This window comes from Octopus bimaculoides, chromosome 9, assembly GCF_046866305.1.
Source record: "Octopus bimaculoides isolate indiv1 chromosome 9, ASM4686630v1, whole genome shotgun sequence".
NCBI lineage: Eukaryota > Metazoa > Mollusca > Cephalopoda > Octopoda > Octopodidae > Octopus > Octopus bimaculoides.
In genome coordinates this window covers 866,369-893,259 of record NC_142936.1, presented here as the reverse complement: position 1 = coordinate 893,259, position 26,891 = coordinate 866,369, and the positions used below count along the sequence as shown (strand labels likewise).

The window sequence follows — 26,891 nt, the reverse complement described above, 5'->3', positions numbered from 1 at the left end:
GTTAATAGCAAAGGGGTAGAAACAACTAGATGTTAACTTGGGGTCATAAACACCAGATACACATACATGTGTGTGTGTGTGCATTTATATTAAACACACACACACACATATATACCACAGATATCTTTTACATATCATACATGTGAGCTGTGCCCTCTCTCTCTCTCTCTATCTCTCTCTCTCTCTCTCTCTCATATATATATATATATATATATATATATATATATATATATATATATATATATATATATATATATATATATATATATATATATATGTGTGTGTGTGTGGCACAGACATCTCTCATATCACACAGACTATATTGACAGTGGTCAAAGCATGGCTGTCATTAAAACATTCCTTTTGCAATCATGTGGTTTCAGGTTCAGTCCCACTGCATGATACCATGGCCAAGTGTCTTCTATCAGGTCATCCCATAAGTTCTGTCTGAATTTTGAATAAAGAAAACAAGTGATCAAATGTTATATTTAATTGAAATTTAATCATCAATGTACTTTCCCTGATTTTCTATGACTTCCTTTCATCTATTTACAAGCTTTTTAATCCCATCAAAACGGACAATCTACAATGCTGTCCATAAGAAAGAATGGGCAAGGATAAATGTAGTGAATTCCTGTTTCTGAATAGATACATAAATATTATTGCAAGGAATAATGGTGAAGCATTTCCATTAAAACTTTCACCAAGTACAAATATAACAAACCTGATGTAGTTTGCTTGCAACAGAAAATGAAAACTATGTCACAGAGGGTCAACTACTTTGTAAACATAAGCACTTCTTTCAAAATCAGTGAGAAAGAGAACATTTACAGACAACTCATGGATATCTGCTGAGGGTAGAAAATGGGTCAGTTGTTCCACCCAGGGTCAAACTTTTTAAGAGATAATTAGAGGCAAACTCTTAATAGTGTCAGGAATTTCAGCTTTCTCTCTGATTCAGTAGTTTGGTAAATCACTTGACATAAGCTTCTCTCTCACTCTGGCTTAAGAGGCACAAGTCAAGAAGGCACTGTGAAAAGGAACAGCTTTGGATGAGTCACAGTGCAAGATATGACCTCTGACTCTCAGGTCACATAAGTTCATTTACTGTGGTCCAATCAACTATTTACTAAGAATTTACTTTATTTCTGTACAAGACTCTATGGCGGAGAGATGGCTTTTCTCATTTGGATCCAATCATTTGACTAGTTACAAGACAATTTCTAAGCATCACTTCAAACTTATTGAGGTATCTTTTTTTTAATATTGATGCAAAACCATGTGATGTCACGATTTTATTTCACAATCTTGTGATTTTATACTAAAATACTATTTGCATTTTACTGGTAGCTTGTGAGTTTAGATTAGTTTAACATTGCAATCCAGCACACTGATATTAGTCACATAATTCCATGATTTTAGATCAAGTTGGTATTTTTATGCTGTTGCGATTTGTTTTAAAGGTTTTGTACAAGGATAGGAAATTTTTTCTTTATCAATTGAAGCAATCATTACTGCAAATGGTTTCAAGGATGAAACACCAGGAATGCTATGTGTGGCCCTCATGGAGGCAAGGGGCCTTTTCCAGTCTCTTGGATACCACTTGACAACTGCATGTGAACCTTGTCTGTGAACCTTGCAACATGTCCAGCCCAGTGGAATTTGTACTTTCAGTATTCTGCGATCACATCATTCACGCCACTCCATTTTTGAATTATCTCATTTTGAATGTGCTCTCTCAAAAGCTAAAAGAATGAATATTTTATACAATAAGTGAGATTGAGACATGTTAAAGATTTATTAAGGTGGCTTTCTCAGATGGCAGCTAGCTTCAACGTGGCCTCCTAACATAAGAAGAATTCCAGCTTCTGTTTTAGATTAAAATGATAATAGAGTGTCATGTGTAATATTATATCCAGTGATTTTGACAAAGCTATGATTTAAAATGATAATGGTGTTACTACCACGATACTGTGACTTCACTCTGAGAAAATTTTAAAAACAAAACCTTGTTAGAATCAACAATGCTAGATAAACACTGATCTGCTTTCTAAGAATTCAATGTAAGAACAAACAACCTGCTGAAAAAAGTAACCAACAGATTGATACCCCTACTTTCTTCTACATGCCCCCCTTTTAGATTATGCCGTGAAACATCTTCGACACTATCCTCTTTCTTTTCCAACTGGGGTAGCCGTGTGACCCCACTCACAGTAAGACATCTGTGCCTTTCCTTTAGTCATACTTTAACCTCTCAGCAGCTGCTAGAAAGCCACCTCATTCAATACTAATTCCCCTACTCAGTGGAGGGGGGTGGTCTTGCCTTGCAGCACCAGCCAAAGAAACCATGCCAACTCAGACATTAAAGCTTGGCACAGTCCCCTGGCTCACATACTCTTGTCAAATTGTCCAGTCTATATGCAAGGATAGAAAATGAACATCTAACAATGATTTCACTGGAAAAAATTTGTAATTGTGATCAAAATAATAAGGAAAAGCTCAGCTTTTACAAGCCATATCCTATAACAAATACCGCATCATGGAAAGTACAAAGTATAAAGTTTATTTAAATGTACTTTTAATTACCATATCATTACCGTGATATCATGGTAATTAAAAATGGGGTTGATTGTTATGAAGTAATTAATCTATCACTGGCATGAGTAATGTCTAAATATGTTTTGTTACACTCAACTTCCGACGGGTTTTAAGGTTGTGCTTACAAACACGTATTTGTATAAAAGGATAATGATGCAGTCCAAACATTTCATACAGTCCCAAGCTTAATGTCTACACATAGAAAGAATGTATTAATTACTGAAGTTTAGAGTCTGCCATAAGTTTCAACTTTTGACTGAGATATTATAATTAATGGCTAATAATTAGTAAATGACCTCAGTTATTTAATTACTAAATACTGCTTCTCAGGGTGTGTCTAAGTACCCATTTCATATGGCTTCAAAATACCGCTAAAATTGGTCTAATTTTAAAATATTTTCGTGGAATGGGGGGGGGGTATATTAGAGTGCACACCCTTTCCCGACAGTATTAGGGGTTCCCTGTGCTTGCCTGCCCACCTCAACTCTGTCATATATGGGTACAATAAGTAGAATGGTAAAAATATAAGCAATACTTTTCTGATGTTCAACATGTAACACTTATTTTTGTTATCCAAATTCTAGAGATAAGGCTTTGGTTCTTTGTGAGGAAAGAGCTCAGGCACCAGGGAATTCAAATAACGTGGTAAACAAAGATAACCATTAGCATTAGAAGAATATGCTATGTTAATCGGTAGACATTGTCCCACAATGGGATCCACTGGAGACATTAATCTTTATTCACTTCGTCTCACGGCACGCCGACATAATCTTTTGTGTTCTGATTTCCAATTCAAACAATGAAGTTGATTAAGACAAGCCTCATGGGCGAGCAAAGGATGGTATGAACGGTGGTGAGGCAGGAGATGAGGAAGAAAGTAACAGGTTGTGAAGATATGGAGATGGAAGGGTAAAAAGTGGGAATGGAAGTAATGACATTTTGTGTAGAGCTATGCTGGTGAAATAGTTTGCCACCATTAATTTTTTTGAAAGACACATGTCACACCTTAGGAAAGCCGAGTTCACGCACGGTAGTGGTGGTGGTGATGGTTGAGAGTAGAAGCATTAAACCGTGATAAGATGAGAAATCTGAAGACTATTCGTTGCTAAACAGGTTGAAAGAAAAGAATTAGTGTTCGCAAGTTCTGTGTGGTTGAATGCGAGGTACTTAGGTGTATATGAAGGCGCGTTTATACACACACACACACACGAGCGTGTACCACATCTTCCTATGTTACTGTATGTAATAACTTATATTTTAGTGGATTTTTGCTAGTCATGTGCACATCCATTAGTATATCTTCATTAATGAGATACGTATATCAATAATAAATACTTTTAGGAAAGCAAGACATGGCACTCGTTAACCCTCATTTTTTTTTAACGGTTCGGTTTCGATTCCCATTCGAAACAAGCATGACCGTTACAAAATCTGCTGCTCATGCAACGAACTAATATTCGCATGCCTTCTGATACTTATTCAGCATTGTAAATAGACGGCTGTTAGTTGGATCACTTCAGGAGAAAACCTGGCACTATCACGCTATTAGATGTCAGAAGTGAAAGTAGTCGCTGTCTGTCTGCCTGTCTGCCTGCATGCCTGTTGCTGGTCTGTCAGCCTGCTTGCCTGTCTGCCTGCTTGCGTGCTGAGCTATCTGTCTGTCTGTCTGTCTGTCTGCTGGTTTGAGTTGATACTTTGGCTTACTTACTTACTGATATCTATCTACTATGTATCTATCTATCAATTATTAGAAAACACAAATTTAATATAAAAACATTTTCCTGAAATTGCAAATTATTTAAAATATAAAAATATAATTTTCAACAGAGAGAATTTATCAAAATAGAAAACAAATGAAGTTTGAAGTTAAGTTTAAAAATAAATGTGATACTTATGCTCCGTAGATACTTATACTCTGTAATGTTTCAAACGCATGGATATAGGTGTCGAATTTGTTCCAATAACTTCTGGAAGATCTCGTCCTTCAATTCGTAACGCCACATGAATTCTATTAGATGTGTTTGCAGTAAATTCCGGGTTGTCCCATTTTCTCTTTTGTTCTGGTTCTTGGCATGTTTCCATAGGCATTCGATGTGATTTGTTGTGGCAAATGTAACCGGATCAACAAAATTTATTGAATGGTTCACGGTTAAATGTCTATATCCTAGCGTGTTTAGTGTATTATATGAACGCCAGAGGTCAGAAATTATTGTTGTTCCTGGTAAAATCCGCTCTTGTATAATTTCTAAAAGGGTATCAGATGATCGATCTTCTACCGCAACTAAAAAACATCTTCTCGTATCTCTTTCTAACGCACTAAACACCCACTGCGTTTTAACCCGATGGCCAACATTATATTTTCTTCTAACAAACGCACTTTCATCTATCTCCACTATTCGGTTTGGTCCGCCTAACTTAATATTTTGCGCAATATAATACTCTGCACATACATCACGGCAGTAATTCCTCCAATCTGTTACAGCTACATTTGCTATACGACATTCCTGGCCTAAATTCTTAGCTAAATCTCCCTTAGCCCAATAATATAATATATCTATAATCTGCTCGCTTTTCAGTTTGCTATTATCTAGAAATTTCCCTTTCTAATGGAAATCAGTTTTCTACAAGGCCTTCCACATGACCATATCATGCCATCGGACAAATTGTTTTTGGCCACTTCCCTCATGCTAGCTCCACAAGAGGGACATATTTTTTCAGTATTTAACAATCCGTATGTCTTGAGCCAGTGAATACTAGCTGCTGTTGTTGCGGTGGCGATGGCAATGTCGCGGTGATTAATTCCATTTGCACTGGGATATGTAGAAGTCATCGTGAAAAACCTGCAACTAATTTGTTCTCGTGTAGATTTCAATTTGAATTACGCGCGCTTTTGGGTGGGTATGATGGGTATATGTGATTTATTTTTAAAAACAATAATGAATAATGCAAAAATACATTTATTCATAAAGTTTAAACTGAACATGGAATGAAATATATTTATTTATAAACTTTAAACTGAACTTCATTTGTTTAAATTCTCGTCCACCTTACCTTCGCTTGTTTAAATTCTACGGAATTCTACAAGAATTACCCATCATACCCACCAACGAACACCCAAAAGCGCGCGTAATTCAAATTGAAATCTACACGAGAACAAATTAGTTGCAGGTTTTTCACGATGACTTCTACATATCCCAGTGCAAATGGAATTAATCACCGCGACATTGCCATCGCCACCGCAACAACAGCAGCTAGTATTCACTGGCTCAAGACATACGGATTGTTAAATACTGAAAAAATATGTCCCTCTTGTGGAGCTAGCATGAGGGAAGTGGCCAAAAACAATTTGTCCGATGGCATGATATGGTCATGTGGAAGGCCTTGTAGAAAACTGATTTCCATTAGAAAGGGAAATTTCTAGATAATAGCAAACTGAAAAGCGAGCAGATTATAGATATATTATATTATTGGGCTAAGGGAGATTTAGCTAAGAATTTAGGCCAGGAATGTCGTATAGCAAATGTAGCTGTAACAGATTGGAGGAATTACTGCCGTGATGTATGTGCAGAGTATTATATTGCGCAAAATATTAAGTTAGGCGGACCAAACCGAATAGTGGAGATAGATGAAAGTGCGTTTGTTAGAAGAAAATATAATGTTGGCCATCGGGTTAAAACGCAGTGGGTGTTTGGTGCGTTAGAAAGAGATACGAGAAGATGTTTTTTAGTTGCGGTAGAAGATCGATCATCTGATACCCTTTTAGAAATTATACAAGAGCGGATTTTACCAGGAACAACAATAATTTCTGACCTCTGGCGTTCATATAATACACTAAACACGCTAGGATATAGACATTTAACCGTGAACCATTCAATAAATTTTGTTGATCCGGTTACATTTGCCACAACAAATCACATCGAATGCCTATGAAAACATGCCAAGAACCAGAACAAAAGAGAAAATGGGACAACCCGGAATTTACTGCAAACACATCTAATAGAATTCATGTGGCGTTACGAATTCAAGGATGAGATCTTCCAGAAGTTATTGGAACAAATTCGACACCTATATCCATGCGTTTGAAACATTACAGAGTATAAGTATCTACGGAGCATAAGTATCACATTTATTTTTAAACTTAACTTCAAACTTCATTTGTTTTCTATTTTGATAAATTCTCTCTGTTGAAAATTATATTTTTATATTTTAAATAATTTGCAATTTCAGGAAAATGTTTTTATATTAAATTTGTGTTTTCTAATAATTGATAGATAGATACATAGTAGATAGATATCAGTAAGTAAGTAAGCCAAAGTATCAACTCAAACCAGCAGACAGACAGACAGACAGACAGATAGCTCAGCACGCAAGCAGGCAGACAGGCCAGCAGCAGGCAAGCAGGCAGACAGGCCAGCAGCAGGCATGCAGGCAGACAGGCAAGCAGGCTGACAGACAGCGACTACTTTCACTTCTGACATCTAATAGCGTGATAGTGCCGAAAACCTTTATATGACCCCTCCATACGTTCCTTTAAATAGTGCGTGTATGTGTTCAAAAAGAAATAACATTATCGAATTACTAGAAATAGCAGCCAAATCTTCATTCAATTTCCCTGTGTTATCTTAAAAGGGAAAAACTCATTGGTTAATGCAGTACCGGATGCACAGACGAGATTGTCACAGCTTGACTGCTTCTGATCGTAAATCCTTTGAATCACGGCTGATCTGAAGCTAAACAACAGGAACATTTATAGAGATGTTAAAGGACAAAGGACAAATATGAAGAAATTCATGTCCTTCATCTTCTAACACTATAAAAGAATGACGTGATGGTAAAATCATAGAAGTATCGGGAAAAAAATGTCTTGCTGTATTTATTCCGGGGTTTTTTGTTTTTTTTTTTTGTTTTTTTTTTTTACGTTCTGAATTCCAATCCTGACGAAGTCAACTTTGCTTTTTATCCTTTCAGGGTCAATAAAATGTTGGACAGTCGAGTATTGGTCAATTGTATCGACTAACCCCTTTCCTGAAAATTGCTGGCCTTGTAGCTAAAAGTGAAACAAGCTTTGAACACCACCAGCCATCGACTTCAACAAGTTATTGCCTTTAATCAATGTGTGTCTGTGTGCGTGTAACTTAAATAGACTGGCGAATGAGGAGAAAACATGGACAGAAGACTGACAAATCTTCGTCACCGTCTGAATTAAGTAAATCCCTAAGAGTAATAACGATTCCAGATTCTGTGACGTGGTGTGAACCAATGACGAATGTCCAGTCGTCACAGCACTTTGGCCTTTACAACTTGTTCTTCTCCATCAGCTAATAAAATTGAGGGTTATGGTAGCGTATATAATAGCATCAATCAAAAGAAAAACGAAACGCTTGCCGTGAAATATATTTTAGCAACTAATTGGTTCAATATCCCAGACATGTGGTTTGGACAAACACATGGACAAGTGTACATTCACACACTCACAACCGAAACCAAATTCATATTCAGACATACACCCCTCACTTTCAAGTGCTTTCGTTGATTTAAGATGTCTTTGAATGTTGTCATGTTTTCAACTCTGGCAAACAGAATTGCGTGTTTTTTTCTGTAATGATATCCAAGTTATATACGAGAAAGAAATTGGTATCTGTACGCATTGTCATATATACACGCATGTAATTAATAGAGGAACAATATCTGAGCTGGTGGATTGGCAAAATCGGTAGAGCGTCGGGCAAAATTCCCTGCAAGACTCAGTTAATACCTTTTACTTTTAGAGTTCAAATACTGCTGAGCTCAAGTTTGCCTTTTAACCATCTAAGGATCAATAAAATAAGGTACCAATCAAGTAGTAGGTCGAATCATAATACAAGAAGAATATATTGAGCACACGACCACACAACACATTTGCAAAAGAAGTATATATATAGAAGGTTGTTTGTTGGCGGTCAGAGAGTGACCACTGGTTTCGCGCCTATAAAGCGCTTAGCCGTATAGGCAACTCGTCAGACTTAAATGACCGGAGGTACACACACACACACACACACACATATTTAGTCGATTTAATCGAATCCAAATGACACCTGAGTAACGTCGATGATGGACGAAACGAATTTCTCCAAGATATTTAATCAGACACTTTTTTTGTCACATTGTCCGTTTTCTTGTGTTTTCTACAATTATATGCAATCAATAGGTTGAGCTTTCGTTGCAATTATGATATAAACTCGAAAACAATTTCCCGTCTTTCCCAACATGAAAGTAATGAGGTTCTTCTGTAGTGAATACGCTTTGCAACAGTTTCGATTCCTGATTAAAATTCTTACATTTACCCCCTTTGTAACGATTGAGAAAGTAACAAACGATATAATTCACACATTCATTGTCTCCGGCAGTCCTGGATTTTCTTTTTTAATTTATGTGTGTGTGGTGGAGATTCAGAATAAATGTATTCAGTTTGGCCCTTCATGATTCTAGAGTTAAATTCCACTTAACACGACAATTTTTATATCTGTTCAGTTGAGGTTCAAATCCTAAGAGGCTAACTTCAACTCATCTGGGTCGATAAAATACATATTAGGCATGCACAAGGCTCAATTTGAGGTGAAAATTTCTTGTTATAAAGAAGATGAAAGATGTATTAGCGAAATAACCTCAAATTTGTAACACCGAACTGAGTATGTAACAAGGTTTCAATTCCCTATCAAATCTACTTTCACTTCATTTGTGCTGCTAAAGCCCGGGTCAAAACAGCATCCCGTTTTCACTCCCCAAACGCTTTGTGATATTGCCAAAAAAAGAATTCTAAGAAGTCTGTAAATCACACAGACGGTAAAGAGCCAACGGACCGACGTTTTATGACATTATAGGGGCTTCTCAAGATCCTGAATTTAAATCCTGCCAAGAGTAAAAACCTAACATCATTTATTCCTATCAGAATCGAAAAACTAAGTATCAATTATATACTAGAGTCGATTATTTCAATGGATCACAGCTATTCAAATGTTGTGAATGTCACATTTCGATGAAGTGTACCAATAACCCTAATTGGAGGTTATTTCCTTTTACTTATTATGTTACCAATATCATCGTCAAGCAGTGCTTGAACGTTGTAAATTACCATTTTTCTAATCTGATAAGTTTGAAGTTTTGGTTTCAGTCCTAAAAAAATATAATTATGACTAATACAACATACGGCCGTAAAATGGTAAAAGCGCAACACTGAAGACTAAATGTCTTTTTTCGTCCTTTTACGTCTTCAAGTTCCATCGGTTTTGCCGGTCATCTATTATTATAATAATTCAATTTAATCTCAGACTTGTTGAACCCACCCAGTAATTGACTGGCATTTTATTTTATCGATCCTACAAGAATGAACAATATTTGAACATACAACATAAAGGGCTTTTAATTCCCTTGTAATCGATAACATATCAGATATATACAGTATTGATATAAGGAATTATGAGGTTCACCGATAAGTCTATGGGTTTAGACAAGTAGTATTGCAAGTAGTCCACCATGTGAGGCGGATTCTTAATCTGGTGGTACCAGATCTTTGCGTGAATGCAAGGTGTGTGTGTGTGTGTGTTGAAACAGTGGTGGAGAGGCACCTAGAATTTGTTAACACGACTTAAACATGTTGATTAATAACACATTTTGACTTAATCTGTCCTTATCTTTTGCGTCTAGTCCTCCTCAATAGGCGCACAGCAATGAAACAACAGCAGTATGTATACGCGTGTGTGTGTGTGACTTTGAATCTATGTATGTGTGCTTCTGTAAATGTGCGTTTTTTTTTTATTCTGCTGGTTTTATTTTTTGAGCGTATAAAGGAAATGAATCTGTGATACATATCTAGTGCGTATACACACACACACAATACACACATACAAGCACACATACAGTGGTACATGTGTAGATAGTGACTTGTATCTTTCTATCAATAGGCTCTCTTCAATACCAACAGTTGAAAAATATACTTAAGGTTGTAGTATACAACATACATACATAAACACACACAGACACAAAGAACTACGCAGACAAGTGGACAGATTTATGAGCGGCCTCGTTGTTCTTCGTTCGAGAATTCCTATATTTTTCCTGTGTGTGTGTATAGATAGGTGCGTTTATGTGTTTTTAAAATAGTCATGCTGCACATGTGAACGGAAAGGATTATCCAAGAGAGACAAAGAATAAATGAATGAGTGTGGCAACGAGAGCAAGTGAAGGAAAATGGAAGCAGTGTGGTGGGGAGGGGAGAGAACGAAAATGAAAGAATAACGTTGAAAGAGAAAGGAAAGAAGAAAGTGGGTGGATGTTATATGAATGAGAGAGAGAGAGAGAGAGAGAAGGGATAGTGTGGACATGAAAAAGGAGTAAGAAAGAGGAATAAATGAAAATGTGTTTGTGTGACATGATGCAGAGAAGAGAAAAAGAAAGTAAATGAGGCTGTTTAGAGTGTGGAATGGATAATAAAGGGGGGGGGGGGGGGGAAGGCGCGTGTGAATGTAAAAGATGAAAGAAATAAGCACACAGAGAGAGAGAAGGGTATGAAGTTGCATAGTGGGACACTTACCGTCCAAAACACACCATATTCCATCAACATCTTCGTGTTGTATGTACGAATCCTCAATTGTTGGGTCATAATCCTGAACAAACAGTTTCTGAAAGAACTGGATAGTGAGCGCCGACTTACCGACACCACCTTCTCCTACTACGACCAACTTGTAAGTGCTGGAGTCATTAGGTGGCTTCACCATTGTGATATGTTGCCGGTTTCGTTCCTAGCAACCCCCCCACATACACAACCGAGCTGCTTCGGATTCTGGTCTGTCGCCTTGCGACCCTTTATGTATGTGTGACACAAACAACTCGTAGAGGTTTTTTGTTTTCAAAATTTGCCCACCGACCGTAGCGATCGGTTCCAATGAGGAATGAATGAGCGAACAAACGAACAAAATGATGACACGTTTGATACTGACTGGGCTTTGCCCTGTAACTGCTATTGTAGGAGATACTCTGCTGTTGGTAGTAATTGGTGATTCTGCTGGTGGTGCTTGTGACGGTAGCGGCGACGGGGAAGAAGAAGAAGGAGAAGGAGAAGCTGGTGATGGTGGTGGTGGTGGTGGCGGTGGCGGTGGTTGTAACGATGGTAATGATGATGGTAATGATGCCGTTACACTTCCTTGTTAGAGAAACTACGCCAGATCCATGCCTGCTGCGTTTGATGCTGCTACTTCAACTTTTCTTCTCTCTTCTTTACCATCATGAACATCAACATTATTATTGTCATTGAAACAGGAATTGTATTCGAAATTATATCATTATTCTTATCATTTTTATTATTTCAAATCCTTCTCCAATTTATAATCGAGGTGTTGTAGTGTGTTCGTTCTGAGCACACACACACACACACGTGCTCTCTCTCTCCCCTCCTCTCTCCAATGGATGGATGCTCTATTTTGACGACTGTATTTTATCACAGCAATCTCCACCCCATCTTTTTTTTTACCCACCAACTAATATATGTATGTGTGTGAGTGTGTGTCATCTACGTATATATGTATTCATGTGTAGTATGCACGCATGTATGTGTGTGTGTATGGCACCCACATAGATATGTGTATGATTGCAGGGGAATGTATTTTCCTGCATAAATCATGTGTAAAAACGTGTTTGTAAAACAAAAAAGACAAAAGCGTGTATGGGTGAGAAAATAAATATTTATGCGTGTGACTAGGAAGCTAGGTGGTCGTAAGAGTGTGTTATGGAAGAGTCTTCGGTATTTCAAAGAGAATACAAAAGAAACGTGTATTTGTGGAAGAGAGAGAGAGGCGCAGATGACGAGGGCGGGAAACGAAGAATCGACAGAGCGAAGAGAAAGGTTGTGCGTTGAATATATGTTTTGTATACAACAATGCATATATTGAATTGTAATCACAGAACTATGTTTATAAGTGTACATTTACTGTGTAAATACATCAGAGAAAGAAATACATGTTTAAAGAATTCTTTTAACATTGGTGAACCCCACAAAAGGAACCCGATGGCTAACTTTTGAGGTTTCACTGCGTGCTGGGCTCCATCGACCACCTTACGTAGAGCAAAACAATTAAAAAAAAAAAAGACAACACACACACACACACACAGACTCGCTTAAATCAGAACGATAGCAAGGGCTCTAAACACACCCACAGTGATTCGACATGGGCTCAGCTTGAATTTTCTTTTTCTTTTTTGTCAATGTGTAAAGGGGTGGGTGGTGGAAACGGAAGTAAAGTGCGAGGCAATAAGCAAGGATGTGCAGTTCCTAGAAAAGTGACTGGTGGAGCGTTTAATGCAAGATCTGAGACCAGGAGAAAAAGGTTGGCGCTACAATTCCTCAGTTCAAAGGAACAGAGACGGTTGTAGTAGTGTTAGAGTGCTGTGCTGGTGTGGTTGAACGTCTGCTAGGAAGAGAATCCTGAATTTCTTCTCTAGAACGGTTGTGTGTCTGTGTAGCAGCAGAACTGTTCTACATATGGAAGCAGTACACGAATGTAGGTCTGAACATGTGTTCATAAAGTTTATCATAAACACTCATTATAATTTATGCATCATAGATTATACTTATCAAATTATTATTATTTTATATATTTATTAAAAAAAATATAGACTGCTCTACTTCTTAGAGTGTGCTTCTCAAGATTTGTTTTTCTAAAAACGATATATATATATATATCTTTTACTTGTTTCAGTCATTCGACTGTGGCCATGCTGGAGCACTCTTATTTTTTTCATGCACTTCAGTGCAAAGGGTGTGGTCATGGTGGGGTACTGCTTCTTGATGGCCATTCTTCAAGGCGGCGAGCTGGCAGAAACGTTAGCATGCCGGGCAAAATGCTTAATGGTATTTCGTCTGTCTTTGGTCAACTTTGCCTTTCATCCTTTTGGGGTAAGATAAGTACCAGTTGCGTACTGGGGTCGATCTAATCGACTGCCCCACTCCCCCAAACATTTCGGGCCTTGTACTTAGAGTAGAAAAGAATGGCCATTCTTCAGAGATTGGCTTTTGGTGAAGGAGGGAGTTGGATATTGGTGAAGGAGGGAGTTGGCTTTTGGTAAAAACATAAGGTCATAGGTGAGAGTCCACTTGGTATTGTCCATTGTAGTATCTTTAATTTGATATATTTACATGATTTGATATATATATAATGTATATAGGTGGATACATTTTTACATTGCAAAATGTATATACAGACATATATACACACATAGATATGTATAATAAAGAGTTTATAATTTGCATTCTGTCTAGATATTTCTATATATATTCAGACTGATAAAACATGTAATGACTACGTCCAGCTTGTCCTGAACCAAATTCTTTCTTATTATATGGGAAGAAGCTAATCTTCACATCAACCTCAGTTCTGGTTTTAATCACCCAGAAATTCTTCCAAACACTTCAAATTATACACATAACCTCACCCCCACCCCACCCTCTCACCATTACCAGCATCTCTCTTCTTTTTCTATTGTTCTGATGCTGCAGCCATTTCCATCTTTTAATAAAAAGCATCATTGCTTGTTAAGGTCTTGGGAGACATTCCATCACTTCGTTCAGCTGCAAGGAATTTCACACTGCCCCAGCATATAACACATCCAAGAAATCCAAAATCTGAGCGATTACAGGCTCATTTACGCAAGTTATTATTATTGGGCCCATGGCATATGGTAAAGCTTCTTTCCACAACAATGAGGCAATTCTTAACCAGAGAAATAAACTGGAAGCTATAATTTCTGTATTGGAAACAAATTTATTTCTAGCGCACACACACACACAACCTTCAGTTGCCTTTTAGCCATATCCATAATCATCATTATTTAAACATTAACTTATTATTATTACTATTAGAGACCAGAAAGTGAATTATTTTACCAATACTTATTTCTTTTGAAGAATTAAGCAACTGAAATAAGAATCTTTTATCTGTAGAATTGAGAACATTTATTTTGGCAGGATTCAACCAATGTATCTCGTATCCCATTATCTAATCTGTCCCTTTTGTTTTAAAGAAAGTAGTGTATGATTTAATCCTTTAGCAGTTAAACCAGTCAAATCAGGCCCAAATATTGTACCTGCTTTATGTTCAAACTGGCCAGATCCAGCCTATCACACCTATCCCACAATGTCATTCTAAAAATAAACAATCAGATCATTGAAATCTCACAGCTAAGAGATAAATGCAAGGTTAACTCGAAACAATGTAAATAAATAAGCTTTGCATTTGACAGAGGGAGATTTCACTGCTATTTCTAGGAGAACAAATGACTACATAGAGGTTCTATCATTGGTTCATACTTCAGAGAATGTACCTGGAGCAAATCCACTTGCATAGACCATCCTCTCTCCAAACACTGCAGTCTCACATGGCTCTCAAATTTAACAATGCTCTTCTTGTTAACAAATATTTCCTACTTCACAGTTATTTAGATGGACTTGGCCATTTTAGAGTTAAGTGACTTAACCACAAACACAATACACTGACAGGATACACATCATCAACCTCTCAGCTGGTTGGCCATCAGCAAGGCCCTTGTATCTGTGTGAGGAATTAAATGTCGACTGATTTTGTACCAATTTCACCCATCCCTGCTCTAGATCTCTCAAACACATACAATATCAAAGATATTCATCTGAAGGGAAACTCATACTTGACACTGAACAGTTTTAAGAATTGAAGAATTAAATGAGGTGAACAGAAGTAGTCTTTGGAATGAGCAGCAGAACCGAGAGTGGCCTTGAATTGAGATTGGCATCATTATCTTATGATTGAGAGGCCAAAACATCCAAAATGCTGGCACTGACTCACTGCTTTTTTGATTCATAACTCTCTCTATATATATATATATCTATCAGTAGACTTGCTTAGGTGCAGACCTTCTCTCTCTCTCTCTCTTTGGTATGTCTTTAGATGTGTGTGTGCATTCACACAAACACACACACACACAGACCGAAGGCAGCAGTGTTATTTGATAACAATCCTAAACACTGCCACACCTGTTGCCAATCCTATTCCATTCCTTTCCATAAACAAAACCAATTTTATTCCTACGCCTTCCCCACCTTTATCAACATTATTTCCTGTTTCTAATTATTCTTTTTTTTCTACTCCCTCCTCCTCCTCCTTTCTCTCATCACTCCCCCCCACCAAACACATATTTTTAATGTGGGGATTAAATGTTTTTTTATGTTTCATTCCTATCACAAGAGGGAGCCTCTATACAGTCATTCAACTTGCTAAAAATACCTGTCAAATCCTGCCTCATATGACACACTTTCACTCTTAGGACAGCTTAGAGAATGAGGTCATGGGGTTCCTGTGTAGATGAAAAAATGGTTGAATGGCCACAGTTGGACTGACCTGGGGCTAAACAACAACAAAGAGAAACTTTACACAACTTGCAAGAAATAGCAGCCAAATCCCTCTCAAATCACACCTTAACCCTTTAGCATTTAAACTGGCCATATCAGGCCTCAATATTCTTCCCGTTTTATGCTCAGACCAACCAGATCCAGCCTCTCACACTTACTCCTCAATGTCATTCTAAAAATGAATAATCACATCACTGGAATCTCAACACTATGAGATGATGCATAATTAATTAAAAACAAAATGAATAAATAAGCATTAGGTTTTGACAGAGTAATCAGAATGTTAAGGGGTTAAATAAAGGAACACAGTGAAGACTGTGGTCTCTGCTGTATTAGGCAGGATGGTCACATCTGGAATACCTTTCATCATAGATCTGTCCAATTAAAATTGACCTGGGAGCATTATGAGAATAAGAAGTATATCTGTCTGTAAAATATATACTTTTCTACTCTAGGCACAAGGCCTGAAATTTTGGGGGAGTGGGGGGGGGGCTAGTCGATTAGATCGACCCAGTACACAACTGGTACTTATGTATCATTGCTCACCCCCTCAACCCTACCCATATATTCATTCTCTTACTCATCCCCCTATGCCTAGCCATCTCTCACCCTCCCAAATATTCTTCCACCCTCACTTCCTCTTCTGTCCCTGATCACCTCTTATCTCAAGGCCACACCTCATTATCACCACTCTCTCTCTCTTCCCAATCCTCTTTTATATCTCCTCTATTCTGATTCCTTCTCCTAGCATAAAGTCACCTCCCTCTCTCTTGTAGTCCCAACTCAGCTGAAGGGAATTGTAGTCTTGCAGGCTGCAGGGTAACCTCACTGGTGCAGGTGCCATAAAACAAAAAATACCCAGTCCACAGTGTAAAGTGGTTGGAGTTAAGGAGGGCATCCAACCATAGAAACCCTGCCAAAGCAGATAGTTGGAGCCCGATGGGACTCTGGACCCACCTGATCCTTTCAAAGCATGCAATCCTTGCCTGCCAACATGGAATATGGACTTTAAATGATGATGATGATGATGCACACATCCATATACATGTATTATATATGCACAATAAGAAACAATCTTATTATTTTACTTATTTCAGTCATTAAATTATGGCCATGCTGGGGCACCACCTTAAAGACTTTTTAGTCAAATGAATCAACACCAGGACTTTTTTTTTGTTTTTAAATCTGTTACTTAAATCTTTAAGTGCTTTTAACAAAATTTTAAAATTAGTATTAATAAAACTTTTGCAGTTTTGATTGCAAAACCTTAAAATATAGTTCTGCCCTTCTTACCTGCAACTCTCTCGTTACATAAACATTGCTTTGTGTGCATCTATGTTGGCTTGAGGCAACTTTTATATAATCACCATAACAAAAAAAAAAAAAAATCTTCAATCTAGTGCAATATTAATTCAGTGCTACCCACCTCCCTTATCCAGAATATTTACCAGAAATCTTGGGCTCCGTCCAAAAAAGCATTATCCATATTTCGCCCGCCAAATTTACTTCCATAGCATTAAACTTGTTTTACTTTCACCTCCCCTACTTTTAGTGTCTCTACAGTTATCCATCTCTTCTTCACAGGTCAGTCAGTAGTTTCTTTTTTTTATTCACACAAAATTGTTAGAGCAGGCTCTGCTCTGCTATCTTTATATTGTAACATCTGAAATCAAGGACAATTCTCTTGGAGTCATTGAAAATATAGAAGTTGGTCTACACTTCACAATAACAAAACCAATCCAGAGGTAACAACTATTTTAATTAATTATTCCCAACATCATAGGTTTCCCATAACTGAAGTGTAGAGAGAAAATGGAAGTTGATTCATTGTCTCTACTCAGCAATCCTCACTATCCTTGGTTCAAATCTTGCCAGAACCAAGTTTACTTTTCCTATTTCATAAAATATAGCAGAATCTGTTGAACTGACTGCACCTACCTGCCCCCAAGACTTATTTTAGCAAGCTCAGAGAAGGTAATGGAAGGGCTTTAGAGGGTGGGTGGGCAGGATCAGACTGCTGATAAAAACAGTGAGTTTCTTACTCCTGCTATTGCACTAATCTCGTTTAATCCACAGATGTAATAACAGTAGAACTTGAAATAACAGAAATCTCTTTAAAGATGAAAAATTGTAATTTCTTGAAGAATAACCCAAGCCACATGTTGAGTAGAATCAAACTTTCAATATTCCAAAACTAGACTTCAAAAAAATAAAAACTATTTTAAAGAAATCAATTCTTACTTGAAAAAAACAGTAACTATATCAAAATTCTTTATCTTCAACTTTTGGACTCCTTATACTAAGTTTCATAAAGGTTATGTCCGACCCCACAAAAATTCTTCAGGCTAACCCTCATCTTTAAAGTGTACATTTGCAATAGTTACATCTATTAACAGAACCGGATGTATTTATGAAGCATTAAAGACAATCTTTTAAATTGAAGGTTGATTACAGAGAATATCCACAATATTCATTGTAAACCCATACATTTTCACAACTATTTTCTTAGGTAGCCTCTGTGTGTGTGTGTGTGTGTGTGTGTGTGTGTGTGTGTGTGTGTGTGTGTGTGTGTGTGTGTGTGCGTGCGTGTGTGTCATTGGAACTGCAAGAGGAGTATTTGCAAAAAAAAAACTAAAAAAAAAAAAAGGAAACAAAAAGGCAAATGAACTAGAAAGAAAGAAACCACCTCATTGTGAGATTGAATAATAATTTATTTCTTTGCTAGAGAAGTAAAAAAAAAAGAAAAAAAAGAGCCTTTTTCTTTTACAAAATTCATTTCTTTCAGATGGTGTTTGTCTTTGGCTTAAAAGATCTTTACATTACATAGACATGCATATTCTCACTCATTCACTCACAAACTAACAACAGGAAAGAGAGTTATGCAGGCAAACCAGTGATGAAAGGGGGGGAACAGATTGACTCAACTGAAAACCCACTAACTTGTTCTTCCTTCCTTCCTTCAGTGTAATAAACTGCTAATAGTCAAGACAATTACCCGACAAAGCAGAAGATAGCATTTGTCTTTTTATTTTAATCTTTTCCCACAGGGATATTCCAGCCTCAAAATAGCACATACTGTTTTTATATCTTAAGCTTCTGATCAATCAAACGTTCACCAAATATTTGAAATGCATATGTGCAATTTACTGCACTTAATTACAATATTCAGAAAGAATTATAATTGATGAAATAAAATTTAGAACAAGCAGTGTGTGGTGTCTAGGTTGAATGCATTGAGAGTACACATGAAATATGTAATGAGTTTGCAGCTCAACTTGCAAATTCTGGGATAGGTGGGAACTTAATGTTGTACACAACTAGAGTGTTCAGTCAAGAAGATTGTCGTTCAATTGAAAACCTGAATATAGTTCCATCTAAAAAATATCACATTTCTCTAATTCTGTAGTTCAAAAATGAACAGGTTGTTACAACCTTCATTTTGTCACCACCAATAAGAAATATAAAAGGCTTTAGATTGTAAATGGATTGGTAAGAAGGTTATTATTACAACTCATAAAAATGTGCAAAAATAAATCTAAGAGAATAAAACTGAACATACTATCTGAAGCCTCAGTGGTTATAAGCAACACACACACACACTAAATGTGCCAAAATCCAGCACTATCAAAATCAAAATCTTAAGAAATTAGAGCAAAAAATTCCAAATTATATGTAAAACATTGCTGGTTTTTACCTAGAGTTATCCTTTTTTTTTTTTTCATTTTTTTTACTTTTTTTTTTAGAGTTTGAAAGAGATATCAGAAAAAAATATCTAACAAAGGCACATAATTAAAGGCAATATTACTCTATTTCCTAAATTAAGTGCTAAGTCTAAAATTGATTGCAAACAGTGAACACATGCTAACGTTAAGTTAATAAATCAAGAAATTCCTTTTCCTCAAAAAAGTTAAAAGCAAAAACATTTCTAAATTGAGTCAAGTAAAATAACAAAAAGTGTGTGTGGTGACAAGAAAAACTATTTGATTTTACAGTTTCAGAAATCCATTGCTAATCCAATAAATACAAGAATAAAATGTATCAGTGAAACTCTGAAAGTCTCAGAGCTACCAAAGGTTGCATGGCAGACACTGTGAACATTAGTTGCAGAGTTAAAGAACAAAAATAGTTTCCATTCTAATATTGACAAGTTGTTCAAATTGTTTGTGGTGGGGTTGGCAAGGAAAACAAAAAAAAAAAAAAAAAAAAAAAAAAAAAGAATCACCTGAAATATAAATTTTAGTAATTTTTTCATTTTTATTTTTTTTTTAATTATTTTATAACAAAAAAAAAAAAAAAGGTTACACAGAGCTGTTTTAGCCCAAACACAAACAATTATGTTTGGTGGTGGTCAGATGCAGATCATCTAAAAGTTCTAAAGCACCTCAACAAGTATCAAAAATAAACTTTGTACTTCCTTAGAAAAAAAGGAGCCGGACAAGGTTCAACATTCAACAATGGTCTCAGGTTAAAATTTGTTCAACTGAATACCTATATTTCAAAATGACTCCACTTCCAACAAAATAGCTCATGATTATCATAGACATGTAAGAATAAATAAATAAAAATAAACCAGTTTGTAGAGTTTCAACAATTAGTTGTGTGTCCTTTTGATATTTCATTTTAAAAAAAAGAGAAAAAAAAGGGGAAAGTCAAAATGTCCAAAAATGGACAGAGGCTAACAGCTCCTACCCACTGTATTGAACAACTATCAGCTATCAATAGAGAATAGTGGAGGACAGTCCTCATCAATAATTACAGCAACAACAACCAACCTCAACAACTGCCTACTTTACACACAGATTATTGCTGCCCTCAGTGAAACAGAGAGATCCAAACAATAGCAATCGTCCGTCATTTTGTCGTCCCCCCCCCCACCTTTCTTTATACAACCCGATTTGACAGAAACCACTTTTGTCTGTCTCTCAAACAGAAGTAAAATCTTGAAGTAGATAATTACATGAAGTTAAAGAAACACAAGAAATTATATAAAAAAGGAAAGAGGATAAAAAGAAACCAAAAGTTTTACCTATTTACTTCATGTAATAAGGAAGAAATCCAGTCAGTGTTAGTCCTAGAAAGTTAAATTAAAAGTTTTTATCTACACAACTTACATCCTTAAAAATGGATTGACATCTTTGGCATGTCATCAGAACCTGATAACTTGATTAACAACTGATCAGGGTTGGGAGATGTTAATTATGTACAATTAGTTGACTTCTTGTTCCCTACTGGTTTTAACTGTCCTGTTTTGATGATAGGAAACGGGAGGTTGGGGAAGTGGAATCAATGGTGGTTGCTGTTGTTGGTGTGGTATTTGTGGAGGGCCTGCACTGTGAAGGGCCGACACCATGAGATCTCTGATTCGTCGCTGGGCAGACTGAAGAGAATAAAAATTTCCAATGATTGTAACAGGGACATCATCTTCAGTGAAGTCGTCAGGCAATTTCACAATGGCACGGCTAACTCTCCGCAATTCTTGAAGCTGAAAGAGAAAATATTTACAATAAAGAAAAACCAACCATTACACCTGTCTATACTGTAATAAACACACACAACACAAATTCAAAGTCTGCTTACATTCTGTCCGCCACGGCCAATAATTCTGCCAATAATGCTGCGAGGAACCATTATTTCAGAACGCAACTTCACTTCTTCCTTACCAAAAGCTCCATCATCTTTAACTTTCTCAAAAAGATAAAACTGAGCCTACAAAACAAAATTAATCTTTAACAATTTCTGTTGCTGAATTTCCAAACCTTTATAATCCTCCTAAGACAAACTAATGAATGTCAACAATCTAAATCATTATTCCTATCTATAAATTGAAGGTAAAAAAAACAAAAAAAAACCCTACTTGCCCATCAGCCCCGAGCAGCTCCTACAATGAACTCAAATCCCTTAAGCAATCAGCCAGGTTTAACAGCATTTAATTCAACTATTCTTGCAAACATGAAATACATTCTATTGCAATTGTTACAACACTCACCAAGGACCCAGTTGGCATTGATATAGTTGAGCACCATTGCACACTTTCATGGATTAACATAGTTACTTCTCTATAATTAATCTACTTTACATCAAGTTAATGACACGCGAGTAGACAGCAGTTAAAAATGTTCACCTGGTAGAGAACGTCTGGTAGTAATGTTTTATAATCAGACATAATATTCACAACTTGTATTAAGTTAAATTCTTCTCAAGTTGGAAATTAAGAGTACAATTCTCTGGAGCCAACTCGCTACAGACATTCTAAATCATTTTAAATATTTGACTAATTTGCTTAATTACCACAAATATTTAGTTTAAAATTCAACATTTTGCTAAATTTGTTATATTCCTATCATACATTTATAAAGCCATAGAAACTATGCCAAAACAGACAATAGAGCTTGACAGAGGCTTCTAGCTTGCCGGTTCCTGTCAAACTGTCCAGCCCATGCCAGTATGGAACACACATTATGATGGTGATGATATAGAAATTTCAATGAGATTAGTGTTAAATTCTTGAGTTGTGAACAGTTAAAAAAAATTGCTATTTAACATTTATTGCTTTATGGTGAATTGTCCTCAGTTCAAACTTAAAAACTCAGTCATATAAAAGTGGACAGCAACAATGCCAAAATGTATGAACTCCAATTGATTGCGATAGTAAATCGGAAACTATCAAACTAATTTCAGATTTTACTTACTTTCCATTGAGCATCTAAATCACCAACAATAATAGCTTTCCTTTCGTCCATATTTGAAGAGGAACCTTTTTTCTCATCACCTTCACCTTTATTATTTGGTAATATCTAAACAAGACAAGGCAAGAGTTTTTATTAAACTCAAATCAAAGAAATTTATAAAAATTAAAAAAAGGAAAGGAACCACCACCACCACCAAAAAAAGCTATCAACTCACTTTGATTCGAGCACTTGAATCTCTTTTGATTGTCTGAATGTTGATGCCTTTACTTCCAATAATAGAACCAACAGCCCTTTTAGGAATATAGAGGTAGGTCACTTCTTCTTGATGTTGCTGTGGAGGTTGTGGATTAGGAAGAAGACCACAGAAACCAGGATACCAATTATTTCCTTGCTGAAATGAAAAGAAAAATAATCCCCCATAAGTACATGGAACCAACCAGAGTATATGACTGGTATTCATTGACCATGGAAAGATGAAAAGGTAAGCTAACCTGTTTGGGAACTTGAGCTCAAGTTGTAGAAAAGGGAAACTAAACAGTGCCACATACAGTATCTAGCTTTATCATTTCAGACGTCCAAATATCCAAATCTCAATCAATCACACACACACACACACACTCTCTCTCCCTTTATAACTTAGCCAAATATCACCAGTACTAGTCTGAAAAAGATTCCATAAGGCTATGGAATCTACTTCTCTCACTGGATAAATTTCTACAATCCCATCAATTACATTTAATCTAGCAACCCTTTCTAGATTAGCACAACTCTATTCTACATGATACAACTGTATGTAACTGATAAAGCTTTCAATCAATAGAAAGAGGAAAACCATGTTGTAACCTATTAAGAAAAATAACAAACCCCAGCATGGCTGCAGTCCAATGACTGAAACAAGAATTAAAAAATATGAAAGAAGCAGCTTACCACATAAGGAGGATAAGGATGCCTTAAAGTAGGGAAACTGTTTATTCCAGGCATCATAGCAAATGCAGGTACTCCAAGAGCCATTGGGGGCTGATACTAGAAACAAAAGTTTGATTTAATAAAACCTTTTGAAAAAATTAAAACTATATCCACATTTCAATCAATTCAAGCAGACACTAAAATATAAAAGTAAAAATTCAAAATAATTATGTAATTAGTTATTGTCAAATTCTTGTGAATCACTAATGAGGTAATTATGTTTACTGTTCAAATAATTACATATTATGAAGCATAAAGAATGTGCCCTGACAATCATGCAGCTTGAGAACAGTAAGACTAAACTTCTAAAACGTTACCGACAGTGTTCCTTGCTAATTATCACCATGTATTAGCATTTTCTACAATGAGATGTCAATGACATTCTTATAACATTTGAGAATATTTGTACACAATTCAAAACCTTAATAAGAAGCTTATGAAACAATTCAAAGCAATATTTTTTACACTAGAAACTGTCGGAAGTAGAGTTTTTAATGATTCTTAGAAAATGTTCAAGAAACCACACAATAGTAGAAAAGAATGAATGTAATCAAAGGATTAACGAGAGGTTGCACAGACATTAAGTTGGCAGACTATGGATTACAAAATATCAAAACTGAGCAAAATCTGAATACCACCCAGCATACTGACCAAGTAAGCCATTTATTAAAATATTTCAGTTCAAAATATAGTTTCAACTGTCATAGTGCTCCAATAGATTAAAGAACTATTTATTGGCAGGTGATTTGACTTAATTGCTATACAAAATTCTAAGGAGGATAACTACATTGCTAAATTGAAATTAACAATGCAAGTTATCTCCCCTCACATATATTTGCGGTTTCTTCTTCAGTTAATCCAGTGGCACTCAAACTGCCAAATGCCACCCCACAGAATGTGAAAAGCCTTCAAAATGAGTGTGAAAACATTTGTAAGGAATTTTCTCCGCATTCAGTGTCTGTAGAAGCAACGACCAGTTGATGCCTATTCAATCAGTATGCCATAAGTACACCCTAAATACAATCGGCAGAAAACAGAGAGACAGAACTCACAGCCATCTGTTGAGAATCTTGAGCATAGAATTTCCTCATCCTTTCTGATATCATCTTTTCAGCTTTGGACATAGCATCCAGCGAAGCATTTATTGTAATCACACGGTCAATGAAATGATTATTCACATTTGCATCATTGATACTAAATGGGAGGAAAGTAATAAATAATGTTAGCAAAAGAGACAATAAAATAAATAGAAATAAACGTTTCCTTAATCTTTATTTTAGAGAAAGAAACTGCTTTAAAAAGAAACACTTTCTTTTCGGAATCCATTTTTCTGGACTTTAAAAAAATATTCAGTTGAAAGAAGGTTGCAGAGAGAGGAAATAAAGGCTAAAGAGGCAAAGAGCACAATACCTGGAGACCGTAATGTGAGAATCTGAGTCTTGCATGATGCTTTTAATGACACTACCATGCTTGCCAATCATACGACCACAAAGACTGTTTGGACATAATATTCGTAATGAGTTTGTTCTGAAAAAATAGACAAAACAATTGTTTCAATGAAATAAGTGTAAGAGAGAGAGTGTGAGGGGGTGGAATGAAATGGACCAAACAGGGAGACCAGCTAAACTAAAATTTGCAAACATTTTCCAATTATACATAAAATTAACTCCTCTCAGATGACTTGAAGTTAGCAACTATTGAAATGAATGGTTCAACCTGTTGGAAAGAAGGGCAACCACATATAATGCACAGGTCTGGTAAAGTTAGATGCAGGACCTTTCAGATATAAAATGCTCGTTATAATATACTGCCAATTGTGTGTGGTAAAACGTGTAGCATATTTCAAACATCAAAGACAATACAAAAAGTAAGAGAATTTCATTCACGTAGCAGAATGAAAGCATACAATGTTATACATTGTTCAATTGAAATTTGAACAAATTGTGAAATTGCTTGAATATTGATGCTACATTCCAGTGTTGAAGCACTCTCTGCAAGAATAAATGGGACCCAATATGAAATACTTAATGGAGATTTTAAAAATTTTTCTGCAGAAGTGTAAATTTTTCCAAAATTCTCAAGTACTTTAAATAAATTGCTGTATCATAAAAATTTTAACAGCTCAACTTATTAGCTCATACATTCCGAAAGATTTTGTCAAAATAATATTACAATTAAGAGAAACTGTTTTGATACCATGATACCCTTTCTCCAGTATTTCACATATTATCCCATTCTTCTCTACATTGAACAAACAAATCATAACCACAATATCATATTGAAAGTACTTTTAGTTTTAGTGGAGACAAAAATTTAAAGATTCAAATTGATAGAAAATATAAAAATTTAAATCAAAAACTACCATATAAAATTAAACAATTTCTATAGGAAATATTCAAGAAAACAGGTTTTCTGCATTTAATAATTAAAATGCTTTCTCTGTAGTTAAGAAATTAATAATGTTCGTTGAAATTTATAGGTTAAAAGATAGAAGGAAAAATAAACCCCATCTTTTCGGCCCTGTGATCAAAGGCATTCCAGCCATGATCATCCAGTCTTATTTCCAGACAATGAATCCAGACCAAAATCAACCTACATGTTAGCATGAGATTTGGAAGATTTAGTTGATATTTCTAGCAGGCTGGCAACCATTTACAGGTTCTTTCTCTTTAGAACATAGAATTACTAATAGTCTAAAGTAGCCAAAAGCTGGAGATAAGCATTTCTCTAAGACAAATATAACCACATATAACGGGCTATATGTATCTTCACATAGAGCACAAGGGTCATATTTTTGAAAAAAGAAAAAGCATGTCACCCACACCAAATATGTTAACGGCTGAATTTACATAAACCCAGTAACGAAAGTTTAATTATTTAAATGAAACAAACCGATTTAACGAAGTTGCTTCTTGCTGTATAACTTTCATTAATTCCCTGCATGCTGTGGTGCAGCTGCTTGAGCTGCCTTTGATTGTTACCAACTTGGGAAAAAGAAAATGAAGAACACAAAATTTAAATGGTGATTGCAACATTAAAGGTGTTAAGATATGTTGATGTAGTAACCAGAGAAAATGGGGGGAAAGGATGAGAAAATATTCTATTCAAATTTGTAAAATTGCAGTTTTTGTTGCAGGTTTCAACGTTGAAATTCTTATAATTCATTTAATATACCTGCACCACTCTTTCTCTCTGAATATATACATCATCATCATTACATCCACTTT

At 35.9% G+C, this 26,891-nt stretch overlaps 2 protein-coding genes and 1 long non-coding RNA gene across 4 annotated transcripts in view; all 3 read right to left on the bottom strand.

Moving 5' to 3' along the window:
• LOC106871291 (ras-related protein M-Ras) overlaps nucleotides 1-13,146 on the bottom strand; it is a 35,954-nt gene extending 22,808 nt beyond the window's left edge. The window contains exon 1 of the mRNA XM_014917674.3: nucleotides 11,168-13,146. Within this exon, the coding sequence (XP_014773160.1) occupies nucleotides 11,168-11,351 (184 nt within the window). The 5' untranslated portion in view covers nucleotides 11,352-13,146. The remainder of the gene's footprint in view (nucleotides 1-11,167) is intronic.
• On the bottom strand, nucleotides 483-7,700 carry LOC149133967 (uncharacterized). Its single transcript, XR_016243005.1, has 2 exons — nucleotides 7,102-7,700; nucleotides 483-4,126 (listed from the first exon to the last, which is right to left on the bottom strand). It is a non-coding gene; the product is annotated as an uncharacterized LOC149133967 (long non-coding RNA).
• A 5,553-nt stretch (nucleotides 13,147-18,699) lies between the features above and the next one.
• Nucleotides 18,700-26,891, bottom strand: part of LOC106871208 (insulin-like growth factor 2 mRNA-binding protein 1) — a 34,520-nt gene continuing 26,328 nt past the window's right edge. For both annotated transcript variants that reach the window (XM_089356935.1, XM_089356936.1), the window contains exons 9-16: nucleotides 26,557-26,648; nucleotides 25,075-25,191; nucleotides 24,717-24,858; nucleotides 23,626-23,721; nucleotides 22,913-23,089; nucleotides 22,699-22,803; nucleotides 21,587-21,715; nucleotides 18,700-21,491 (exon numbers count right to left, since the gene is read on the bottom strand). In XM_089356935.1, the coding sequence (XP_089213061.1) occupies nucleotides 21,216-21,491; nucleotides 21,587-21,715; nucleotides 22,699-22,803; nucleotides 22,913-23,089; nucleotides 23,626-23,721; nucleotides 24,717-24,858; nucleotides 25,075-25,191; nucleotides 26,557-26,648 (1,134 nt within the window). In that variant the 3' untranslated portion in view covers nucleotides 18,700-21,215. The remainder of the gene's footprint in view (nucleotides 21,492-21,586; nucleotides 21,716-22,698; nucleotides 22,804-22,912; nucleotides 23,090-23,625; nucleotides 23,722-24,716; nucleotides 24,859-25,074; nucleotides 25,192-26,556; nucleotides 26,649-26,891) is intronic.